The sequence below is a fragment of the Eimeria mitis genome, genomic scaffold, assembly GCF_000499745.2.
Source record: "Eimeria mitis Houghton genomic scaffold, Emh_scaff48, whole genome shotgun sequence".
Lineage (NCBI taxonomy): Eukaryota > Apicomplexa > Conoidasida > Eucoccidiorida > Eimeriidae > Eimeria > Eimeria mitis.
The window spans coordinates 32118-45016 of record NW_013573099.1 but is presented as its reverse complement, the minus strand read 5'-3'; the positions used below and the strand labels follow the sequence as shown (position 1 = coordinate 45016).

General features: G+C 47.2%; 1 protein-coding gene across 1 annotated transcript; it reads left to right on the top strand.

The window, feature by feature from the left end:
* Positions 1-7172: 7172 nt before the first annotated feature.
* EMH_0048350 (uncharacterized protein) lies at positions 7173-11566 on the top strand (the record flags this gene model as incomplete). Its single annotated transcript, XM_013499899.1, has 3 exons — positions 7173-8942; positions 10732-10884; positions 11480-11566. 3 exons carry the CDS (start codon positions 7173-7175, stop codon positions 11564-11566), a joined length of 2010 nt encoding a protein of 669 aa, XP_013355353.1.
* Positions 11567-12899: the final 1333 nt, after the last annotated feature.

Genomic DNA, 12899 nt, shown 5'->3' with positions numbered 1-12899 from the left:
CAACTTCAGGAGAAGACAAGAAGAGCCTGGCCTTCTCGACCTGAGCCAACCTTTACTATTTAACTTAATTAATTTATTTTATTTATTTTATGTATTCTATTTATTTTATTTATTTTATTTATTTTTTCTTTTTTTTTATTCACATCATCATAAGAGTCTGCGTTACGTCATGTATTTGTGGCATCGTTCTATCTACGATAAAAAACAGAAGCTATTGGTGTTTATTTTTTTAATTTCAGTTTACATATTTTTTGTTTATTTACATAAAAAAATGTATACTATATTCCTCTTGTATTGGGGTGTATACGCATCTACATGCTGGATGAGAGAGGTGCGTATACACACACCCCCGGATATGTATACATAGATAGCTGCATATACACCTGAATATACATATGTATTCATAGATAGCTGCATATACACCTGAATATACATATGTATTCATAGATAGCTGCTTATATACACCTGAATATACATATGTATTCATAGATAGCTGCTTATATACACCTGAATATATATACATATATACATACATACACCTCAGGTGTATGTACACTTACCTGTTGTTAACAAGAGCATCTTTTTCCTCAAAATGATCTAATTCATTCCAAAAACGAAATGCTGCTAACTCCTGAAATATCTCTGCTGCACGATGACGCCTATAAAGAGTTTGAATGCGAATTGCTGCACATGTTTCCTCTGTATTCATAACACAAAACATACATACATACATACATGGATACATGCATGCATGCATGCATGCATACATACATACACGCATACATACATGCATGCATGCATACATACATACACGCATACATACACGCATGCATTGATGCATGCATACATGCACGCATGCATGCAAGCACGCATGCATGCATGCATGCATGCATGCATATGAAGTGCATGCAAATATTGTTTCAAACCAACAGCTCCTCAGTTGCACAATGCTGCTTTCAAGCTCATATACTGTACAGCAACAGCAACAAACAAAAGCTTTTAATATAGAGGCAATGCAAGCAGCAGGCAGCACAGATTCTCCCTGAGTGTTACGAATGCTTCGATGTGTGTATAAAGAGCACGAAGAGGGTGGGGTGTATATACACCCCACCTTCTTCTTCTGGCTCTACATACACTCGAAGCATTCATAACAACAACAACATAGCAACAATTTGAATAAAAGTAGCAGAAATTTATCAACGATTTGTTGTTACGAATGCTCCGAGTGTATGTGGATTTGTATTTATCATGTATTTGTATTGAAATATATTATATATAGTATATATATATATATATATATATATATATATATATATATATATATATATATATATATATATATATATACAATCGGCTTACTGCTATAAGGCTTGACAGAGAAAGCACGAACCAAACGACCCATGCCTGGAGCACACTGAAAGTATCGATGACCATGATATGTTCCATCGCAGTTTCCTATACCTCTTTTATGAAATTCAACACCAACAACGGGGCCAGAGAGATGAGCTGAGCCTGTGCCTCCCCCCCCTTTATTTGGAGGGAAAGTACCCACATACTTTACTGTAGCGGGGAAGCCGTATACGGCTACCTTATCCCCCACCTTGACCGTCATTCTATTTCAGAAGAAAATAGCTTCTATATATGCTGGCTATGAGTTGAACACGATTGGGTTGAGAAAGAGAAGAAAGGGGGAGCAAACGCTGCTGCTGCAGCTGCTGATTCGTCAGAGATCCCTTGCAACAATGCAACAAAGAAGCGATCGGCATTAGAAAAATCCACTACAACAAGAAGGATGAATACCATGAAGGCCGAAATAACACACTCTGAGCTCGCGCATATTTTGTAGCGGCGAGAAACGTTGTCACTGGCAACAAAACACAAAGAAGATCGCTCTGTTGTCAACTCGCAGCAGATTTATATATTCTTGACTTTTATTCTGCTGCTTGGAATTTCTCGCTTCCCCATTACGAGTACAGAGGCACATAGCGGCAGATGAGCTTCCGGGTGTACCTGCAGCTACTACAAGTTCACAGCACAGCGGCCTCAAAAACCGTCAAAATGGGATTTTTAAAGCAGAATAGACACTCAATCAAGAATTAATTCCCTCAAACAAAGTCCTCACGATGGATTCTCTGCAAAAGCGCTCGGCTACGGGGCCCTCTCCTGCCGCAGCGAGCCTCTAGAGGAGCAAGCCGCGCTAGGTTTCGGGTGTCGCGCAATGGAATACGCATGGAAAGCTTGAACTTTTTCACGTTTGCCGATGGAATATCGGCTTGGTTTGGGGTAATAATATAAACATTCAAAGAAAAACACAGCCACCAGCTCTATGTTTACCAACATACCGCCTCACAGCCCCGATTTGGGGGCCGCAGCGCCACTCATACAGTAGCATGGTTTGCCCGACGTTAGCACCGCAACATTCACTTGGGTTGATAGGCCATCTGAAAGCAAATAAAAATGCTTAATAAGTGTCTACAGAGATAAAGCATCCAGTAAAGGAAGCTCTGTTGTGCCCACATGCGAGGCTGGCTTGCATCGCTAGCTTGAAGCGTTGCTCGTGAGGAGTTGGTTCGCGTATTGTAACATGAGTTAGCGCATAGTTAGCTCAGGAGCCTATCGACGGCTTTGGCATGCTGCACGTAAGCGCCTGCAAACGTTATACAAGTTCGTTACGAGGCAAAGCACGCAGCAAAGGAAGCTTCCCTGAAGCTTCCTTTAGTGCACGCGTGGGGCTGGCTTGCTCTGCCAGCCGCAGCGGGGTGCGCTGCAACCCTATTTCGGGCTGCCTCCTACCCGCGACACCCTGGCCCTGGGCTCAACGCCCAGGATACCTAGGTTCCGCGGAAGGAGGTCAGCTGCTTTTGGGAAACTCTTGCTTTAAGTCTTCGCCTTCATTGCGGCTCGTCTCTGGTCAGGTAAAGGCCAGAGAACTAGCGTTACACGTATTCCCACTTGCGTGCAGGCTGGCCACTGAGGGCCAAGTGTTCAGCATTCGTCTATAATGTTAATACGTGCAGCAATAGGGCTTGCTTCTGCATCTATGTGGGGTTGCGCTGCAGCACGAGTTACACCGGGGTGCGTTCCAGCACGATACAAACCACCGCCTCTGCCCCCGCCCCACGCCCTTGGGCCACGGGACGCGGGCCGCCTCGTGATGGGCGAGGGTGCCAGTAGCCCTTTGGAGTTCGTTGTTGCACGTATTTCAACTCTGTCGCAGCTCCAAGCCTTCTTTGAAGGGTGGTCTGCCTCCAGTTAGCACAGGAACATACACATGGCATTGGTAGGTTTCCTGAGAGCAAACACAAACGCTCTTTAAGTGTATACAGAGGCAAATCGTGCAGTAAAGGGAGTTTCGTTGAAGCTTCCTTGCGTTCGCACGTGAGGCTGGCATGCATCGCCAGGTGCAGCAAGGTGCACTGCAACACCAGTTCGGTTGCCTCTTCCCCCGCAACTCCACCCCCTTAACTGAACGTCCAGGATGCCAGGGGACCTGGGATGCCGGCTATATGGTTTTGTGGAAGCTCTTACCTCAACCCTTTACCTTCCCTGCAGCTCGCTTCTGTCCCTGAACAAGGCAGCCAAGCAACCGTTATGCGCGGTAGCACCGCGGGCTTCGGTCGGCCACGTGCGAGCAACGAACCATACCCTGCAGGTGGACTCGTTCATAGCAAGAATGAGGGGAATAAAAGAAAAACTAAAACGACAAAATCTCGTCGAAATTTTAGCCGTTTCCCTTCTGCCCAATGGAGGTTGGTCATGATTTACCCGCATATGTAGGGGTCACGCACGTTCTGCAGCCTTGCTGAATAGAGGGAAGCTCGTTGACTGCACAGAAACCGGGATAAAAAGAATTTTCACCAACACCAATTCAGGAAGAATGCCTCCGACTCTGCTGACGAACGCCATAGGACAGACACCAGGACGCCGAAGTGGTAGAGGTGTTCCTCGGTTGCCTCGAGTTATACCTCCATCTTAATATTGCATCGAAGGGAGTACAACTGCTAGTGATATCTTCTCGTGAATGCCCAACGATGGTGGCTACGGCTTAGCAACCGTTTCGCTTTCCCAGAACACATTAGGTCCGAGCAAGCCTTCCGAGATGCTCTGCGGTGCAGGTTTATTCCGAGATCGGCAAGCTAATCGACTATGTCCGGAGTACGAAGACTTAAGCAAGGGCAAATTTTGGTAGAACGCTACGTTGAACGCGAGCAGTCATTAGTGAACAGAAGTTTGCCTGTGGACCCCGAACTTGCGTATCAATGGTTCATCGCGGGGCTGCCGCCCCTTGAGAGGAAGCTTGTAACTGACTACTCCACCGAGAAGCAAATATGGGGGTAAGGGTTCAACCTCGCTGAGATGACTGAGTACCTTCCTATAAGAGAAAGAAAAGGTGCTAACCCTGCTATCCTAGCTGAGAACGAAGAAAGCAGGCATGGGGTCGGCCCCGATCTACGTCCTATGTGCATTGGGGGTATGCATGTGAGACCCGTCTGGAGACGTTATTAGACGCGGGTGACCCAGTGAGAGGAGCAGATGCGTCCTCCTGCTGAAGCCATCGAGGTATATCCTCCAAAGAGTGATGCGATTGTGCGCCTCTCAGCGCTCCGCGGATTATTAACTGGGGAAGTTTGGGTATGGGGGACCGGCATTGGCATAGAGTCAGGCACAGGCTTTGTAATTGCTGTTCGGGCGAAGCCACTCCATGAAGGTAGCGTGAGGGAAGCTCGGGCTGTTGTTTCTCGCACCAGCTAGCCCCAGGTAGTTTCATAGACCTAAACAGCACGTAGCCTGCATCTTCCATTTCTGCCCACAGTAGCAATATGCACCGGGATCCAGCTTGGTTTGCTTAAATATGGGCGGATCAGTGCCGTGTTTAATGCTAGTCTTCACACTTATTACAAAACAACCGACGACCGCACTGCCTTCTCTGTAAGCGCATAAGTCAAAATACGATATAAACAGTCCTAGCTGTCTAGATTAAGCCCCCATATGGTTCATCCGGTAGGGCTCCCACCCCTGCTGACAGCTTCAGTCTCGACACGGCATACTATTCCTGCTTTCGACTCCTCTGAATCACCGAAGATCTTCGGTGGTGTTCTCCACCGGAATGCTAGCCACACCCTGCGCCGTTCAACATCGAACCGTCGAATCCGCCCTACGTACCATGGCCTACGCTTTGTAAGGCATCCACCGGTTAAAATTACCCTCCTCGTCCACCAAAACGTCTGAGGAACTCCCCTTTGCACGCCAACTAAGGGGAGTTTGGGGCCCTGGGGATATCAGGGATATCAAGGCCCTCAGGCGCTGGAATTCACACTCACCAATGGGTGCACCAAACTTCGGCTCCGCAGCTTGTGCTCCCAATGAGAAGCAAGGAGCACCCACTAGTGAATTCAGATAAGGTCCGGAGACGCCTTGGACGATGGAGTGGCAAGAGACTGAGACGAAGGGACGAACTGCATGCAAATCAAAGCTGCTGAGCCAGGGGGCTGTCCAAAGAGCAGCACAAAGGGAGACAGCAATATTACCAGAAGCAGCAGTAGATTTACCAATAGCAGCATCATCATCAAGAGCAGCTGGGGTTTGCCCAGACTTCAATTGATGTTCTTCGCCCACTGTTGGGGGTTGGGAGCTTATGACATGGACCCCAGCACTTTTGTTTACAAATGTTAGTAGAGGAAGAAAGCCCCTTTCCTTTTTTTCGCTTTTTTTCAGCCATGGCTTGACTTCACTGGCTCCTACCTTTTCTTCGTATGGGAATGCATGTACCAGCTGCAAAGGGAACTCTTCTTCTTTCACGCAGCCCTTAACCATGCATGCTACGTCTACTAAACAAATATACACCACCAAAACTCCATCTTAAAGTCATTCCTTAAGACTATACTCTGATAAGACCAATACCCTTACCCCGCACCCGTTACCCCTCACCCCAGCATTCAACCCTGAGCCCGCAGGATGTTGCACGTGCTTGGAGGCGCGCGTGGTCCAGAGAACGCTGCTCTCTAAGCTCCACTAAAGTACACGATTCTATTCATCATATTTGGGGGCTATTTGCCGGATATATACACGCATCTCATCTGCCCGGCATCGTGCGATCGTTGGTTTTTGCTGCAAAAACCAGCTCCGATGCATGCAGATATAGGTGAAAATATGAGTGAAAACCCGTGATAGAAGAAGAGAATACTCTGTGAAGCATAGAACCATTTCTGAATGACAATACATGCAGCAAGCACTGCAAGACCGCCTGGCTGTTACGATCAAGCTGCGTATAATGGCTCGTCGGCTCAAAAAATTTTGGGGGGAGCCCTAGCTTCGTGTTGTATACAGTGTTATTCAATTAGCTTCTATAAATTTAGAAGTGCTGATGTCATTGAAGTTATTGGGGTGATTTTTTGCGTTAGGGATGTCTAACAGGAAATGTTAACCTCGAGAGAGCCGGGGGGGTAACCAACACATACAGGGGCGAGCAAGGGGTGGTAAAAACGACGGAACTTTGTGCCGAAAATCCAACATATCTGCATAATTTCATTTAAATACTCTTTTTGTCAACGGATATTCAAAATATCACCGCTTTATCCGTGTGTTCCGGAGGAAGTCGCCAGGTCACACCATCACCAGCGGCGGGCGTGCTGCAAACTGTCTTCTGGCGAGCGGTCCATCCATCTACCACGGCAGCTAACCGTGTCCAGCAACGAAACTAGCACCGCCTTTCTCTAAATATTTGTTATAAGTAAACAATTAGTCATTTAAAAAGTCCCAGGCAAACTGTTCTGTACACTCGTTCAACTCTGTCGGCAGCCCCGAGCTGAGGAGTGGTGATCTCGAGGCGGGTGGTTTGAGCCTGTGGCTCACCACGCTATCAACTGCTGTTGAAAGTCTCACCGAAAGATACAACCAGCCAACTTTCTTTGTTGATTTTTCTATTTCTGTTTAACTCTATTTCCATTCTGATTTAGGCCTCGCATGGAAGTTATCTTCCCGACGAAATCGCAGCTTACCTCTATCTGAGCTGGCGGGTTGTTGTGTCGAGCTGCCCGCTACACCAGCCCTTTGACTCTCCTTCTCCCTAAGGTGTAGCTGTTTCTGAATATTTATCAAGTTGTGTGCATATATAAATAATGGAGCCTCTTGTTGCAGTAGAAAAGGCGCCTTCTCGCGTCAGTCGTCTGCGTATGCTATTCCTCACCAACCGTGCAAATCGAACCACTGCAGGAACTACCGTTACCCCGGAGCCCCCAATTGCCTTCGCAGGCCCCAAAGTGCTCATCTGTCGTAGACGCAAGAGAGGAACAACTTCGACAATGGGTCCTCTGAAAGTCATTAAAGATGTTGTCCGCAAAATAAAGAACAAAACCCGAAACTCCCGAAGCCAGCAACAGGACCAACAACAGCAGCAACTTGCTGCCTCTAGCGTGCCAACACCCCAAACTGAGACGCCCTCCAACACCACGGAGACGCCCTGTGATAGACTTGTTCAGGAGCAGGATGTCGAAACCATTATCTTTGAGAACGATGTCACCAGCAGCAGAGCGCAGCACAACAGAACAGCAGCGGCAAAACCACTGAACGAAACCCCCATTATTTATGCAGCAAATCCAACATACGGCATTAGGCGAGCTTTTGCGCTACCACATGACTGCCCTACCATCATAGAAGGGGAAGAGTGGGACTCTGGGGAATGCAGCGATCCTGAGGAAATGCCGTCAAGGCCCAATAACTACTCACAGTCAACAGCAGCAGTTCACACAGCGGCAGCAGCAGCTTCTGGAGCTACTGCCTCTGCTGCATTAGAAACAACGGCGCTGCATAGTCAAACTCCCACCCTCGACATTGCCTTCCTCCAATCGGGTTCCCGAGTACCAGACGGACCACGCAACTTTGCCAGCGAAGGAGCAGACCACGGTTGGAAGGCATTCATGAATGGCCGCTGGAGACCAAGCAGCATACCCACGCTTTCTGATTTGGCGTTCAAACCCTTCTTTGACTGCGTCCCTGAATCACCTCAGTGTGACCCCAACAATCGCTCCGCACAGGGCTTGCAGCCATCGACTAAGGAGTCGAACGAAGCGGTTTCTGCAGACCCAGAAGCTGCTGCATCTCCCTCATCGCATTGGAAAGGTACAGAGGATCAAACAGAACAGAGAACCAGTGTTTTAAGCGCTGTCCCCTGCAACCCTTTTGCAACTGAGTCACAAGAGCAACGATGCCAGCAAGAAGGGGAAGGGAGCAGTATGGGTTCAGGTTCATTTATTGCTAGTATCATGGAGAGGGTGGTTACACTTCTAGAAGGATCAGCGGCAATGTTGAGCTCCTGCGGCGTAGCAGACATAATTGATGAAAGTCAACTGGTAGTGTCCGACGGCCGTATACGCCGAAGCCATCATCAACCTTCAGCGCCTGCTGAGAACAATACAACAACTACGCAGTGCGCAGGAGATTCTCCCATCATTCCGGTGTACAGGCAAAGAGATTCAGTGGAAGGATCTGATGACGAGGTTTCGAGTAATGCCAAATTGAACTCAGAAAAAGAAAAAGATTTTCAAAGTTCTAGTGCAGACGAAGCGACGAAAACAGAAGACGATTGCCAAGACGGAAAACTGAAGAGTGAATGCCAAGAACACCTCTCCAGAAACACAGAAGATAATTCGCCTCATATTTCAGAAACTACTTTTTCTGGAAACAAACAAGAAAACAAAGAAGTGGAGGAAAGCAAAGAGGCGCGATGCTGTCTTATAGGAGAGCTGAATGATAGCAGCGGCCTGCACAACCTTTCGGATCAAGATTCGTCTTTTGCAATGCATCTACCAGGCGTAGCAGGCGACGAAATCAAACAGATTTCTGCGCTTCCAGCAGCCTTTATGTTGCAAGTGTGTGGCTCCTATATCACTGCCTGCAGAGCTGACGGGTCTCGCCTGCATTTTCACCATTTTGAAACCAATCAAGTAAACATACCGCGGTGTACAACGAACTTCCCTAGCTTTCCTAGAAGCATGATTGCAGAAACCAACGGGCACTGGAGACAACAAACTCCTCACGAAAGTGAAACACGTAAAGCAGTGGAGAATGCCTGCCTCGGTGCAGCCACAAAGAGCAAGCAGACAAAGTAGGGCGCCTCAGGTGTATGCAGTGACGGCGGATGTCTTGTGGGATTGTCAATTACAGCAGGAAAGCAAGAATGATATGCACTGAATGCTCCTCCCGCTCCAGTTGAAAGCTCCAGAGTGAACAGAAACTTGAGTTTGGAGCGACAGCTCAGTTGAGGCTGGTTCAGCGGAGCATATGTAAAGTGAATACACACTCCAGATTTCTTCTTTTAAGCGCAAGCCTGTCCCGTTATGCTGCAGCATATAACTCTGTGATACTTAACAGCTCTCTCGCTGCTCCCTGCTGCCTAAGGCGATGCTCAGCCTCAGAAGCAACGCCAACAGCAGCAGCAGTAGTAGCAGCGCAGTCCGTATCAGGAGGTTCCACACAAGATAAGAATATGGGTTGTGTGTAACTCTTGGTTTTTATTTGAGAAGGATGAAGGGAATACTCTGAGGGGGAGGAGGGGGGAAGGAGGCGCATAGGCAAGAAACTAAGGAGTTTAAGATGGACAATGAAACCGAAAAAGAACGAATCGACAACCACGAAGAGGAGTGAAGGAGATGACAACTCAACACGCAAAGGAGCCATCAACTTCGCCTCAGTCTAACTTATTTAGGAAAGCAGCAAATGCCCTCGTATTTTTTCCTGGCTATTTGCTGCGAGTTTTATATAGACATGTTGCTTTACGCTGTGCGAACAAACGCCAGCAGCAATAATAAAGATGTTGCAGCACCAGCTAGCAACAGTAACAGCGGAAATTGCTTTTAAAGCGCTAAAAACTAACATGGTGGCCTCATTTATTGGAGGCGATATTTTTACGTTTTTGCTGCCATTTTTATCTCTCGAGAATTTCAACGGAGAGGCAGACAATTTAATATTTTTCCACCCATACTAATATTTACTCCGAAAAAGGCGCAAAGTAGCTAAATCTAGATGCAGAAATATATATACGCAAATATGTACATATGCAGTTGTGTATATATTGCATATTATAGGCACTTATGTATAGGCGTATTTCCCCATATATATATATATATATATATATATATATATATATATATATATATATATATATATATATGTATATATATATATAAACATTCATGTATCTAGGTATATAGGCGTCAGCATAGCCCTATGCATGAGTACTAGAGACACCTCTATCCGGAGTATTGATGTATGTAGATATAGGTAGAGGACGATTGATCTGAATAGACTTCAGGTTCTGACTATATAATATATTAGGCGTACGCTGTCTATGAGCATGTAAGCCGAACTTGAATGAGTTGTGTGTAGAGGATGTGTGGGGGGTGCAGTACATACGAGCGTCTGTAAATAAAATGTAAGCAATGTATATAATGTATTCTATAAACCTGTGTGCGCACCGTAAGTACAAGTGTCTGTGCAGTGCTATAAATAATATATATAATATATATAAATAGAATTATAACATATAAATGCACTGTATAAACCTTTCGTGTGTATTACATGTAGCATGGCAGCCCATCCCAACCAAATTTCGGCACGCAAAGGTAACCGAGAAGAACAAAATATCATCAGAGTCGTTCCATAGCAAAAGCAGAAAGGTGTACATACAGATGTTTTTAGTTCTCTCTGAACTTGTGTGGTGGCGTTGGCTTACAGCCCCATCTTATGTATTCTCTTTCTATGTTCTATCGCCCTCTGAGCTGTGCAGGGTTGTCGGGCGGACTTCAACAGCAGCAGAAGCAGCAGCAGAAGCAGCAGCAGGAGCAGCCGCAGAAGGAGAAGCAGCAGCTGCAGCAGAAGCAGCTCGAGGTGCTGTCCGTTGTCCCCCTACACTGCCCATTACTGCGTTGTTTGCTGAGAAGCCTCTAATAAGCCCTGTCATTGGCCTCGATGATTGTACAGGTACAGAGAAGCGTGTTTGTTCAGATATCGCCATTCGCCCCCCCCATGAAGATGAATTTATTATGCTTCGAGGGTGAAAACTGAGGTGGTGTAAAGGCCCAGATGTAGTACTCCAGTGAGGCACCCCCTGACCCTGTAGGCTCCCCTGGGGGGGCCACACCGTCGGCCTCTCTGGTGATGCATGAGACCTCAGCGGCCGACGAACATTCGATCCCGATCCCGGGCCCGCTCCCGGTTGTGTTCTCAGCCCCGAACTTTGCTCCGGCTTGAGGCCAGAAGAAACTTCACCAGATGCAGCTGCCTCCTCGCTTATTGCTGCGCCAGCGCTGCTGCTGCTGCTGCTGCTGCTGCTGCTGCTGCTGCTGCTGCTGCTGCTGCTGCTACTGCTGCTGCTGNCTGCTGCTGCTGCTGCTGCTGCTGCTGCTGCTGGCGGTGCATGTGCTTGTGCTGGTGCTGGTGCTGGTGCTTGTGCTGCTTCCTTCATGCTCTGCAACTGCGACAGAAGCTGCAGCAGCAGCATCAGCACCGACAACAGCAGCTGCTGGGTCTTCAGCAACTCGAGTTGTATGTGAGTCTATCCGGGATCTGATAATCAAGCGAGATCTCGTCGATGACGTGGTATTATCGAGTGTACTTACGGCTGCTGCTGTTGTGGTTTTTGCTGCTGCTTCTTCCGCTGCGCCTGTTGTTGTTGCTGTTGATGCTGCTGTTGTTTCACTTGTTGTTCTTGCTGGCGCTTTTGTGGTTGTTGGGGGGTGAAGAAGCTGAGCCGTTGTACTGTGTGTTGGTGTGTTCGTTGTGGTTTGTGTGCTGGGCTGGTGCTGCTGGTTGCTATTTCTGTTTAACCTGTAGGGTTTTCTATGATTTGTATGCATCTGAACATTCTGACTCGAGTCGCTGTTGCTGCCGTTGCCGTTGCTGCTGCTGCTGTTGCTGTAACTGTTGCTGTTGCTGCTGCTGGCGCTGCTGCTGGGCGGGGGTATTATACCTCTCTCATGGCTGCTTGCTAGGGCCTGGCATGCGAAAACAAAAAGAATTAAAAAGGTAAAAGACAAACATTTCTTCAAGGGGAATGGCCGAAGGCTGAATACCATGCAACTCTGTGCACGCATGACGGTCAGCCCACGACAAAACATTGCAGCACCTGCTTCTTCTTCTTCTTATTCTTCTTCCCCTTTTCGTGTTTCCCGCTACAAACAAATTCAAAAATGACATTAATCAACAAAATGCATCCGCCAGCGGGGGACTTAATGCACCTGTCTACACACCTACCACCCACAAAACAACAAAACAACAAAAGGGAAACTAAACAACAAGACAAGGAGAGGAGAAGCGCCACAGATACAACTTCTCCCCGGCGTTTTGCCCTTCACCTCCCTAAGTCCTTTTGGCCCTGCAGCAAGACAAAAACAAACAAATGCAAATAACAATTTCCATGTATCTGGCGCCCACTGGAATGCCACACAAAGCTGCATTTGTTAGCATTCCCCTCTTGCGCTCCTCCGTACGTCCCTGTGTTCTTGTATTGCAATTAAACGACAGATGATAAGGCATTTTCTCATCAAGGAGCTTTAAATTTATTTGGTTAGTGCGAGGGTAACGCATACTGTGCATACGGCAGCGCGAGCCTTGTGTGGCAGCGCGTTTCCGTCTATTGAAATGATATAACTGTGTTTAAAATATATTTTCAATTCATGTATTCCTTACTGTGCTGCCCTGAACCACCCAAAAATGGGTGCCTGAGCTGCAGAAGAGGGGGTTGGCGCTCAGTGCCTGGCGGGAGGACTATAGAGGTCCTCTGGGCTTAAACCCAGTTGAAAGGAGCAAAACATACGTCGTGCATATCAAAATCTATTGGGGAAAATACTCATATGAAAACCAGGGTATTCATTTCCCTTTTACGCTGCTGTTTAAAACAAACA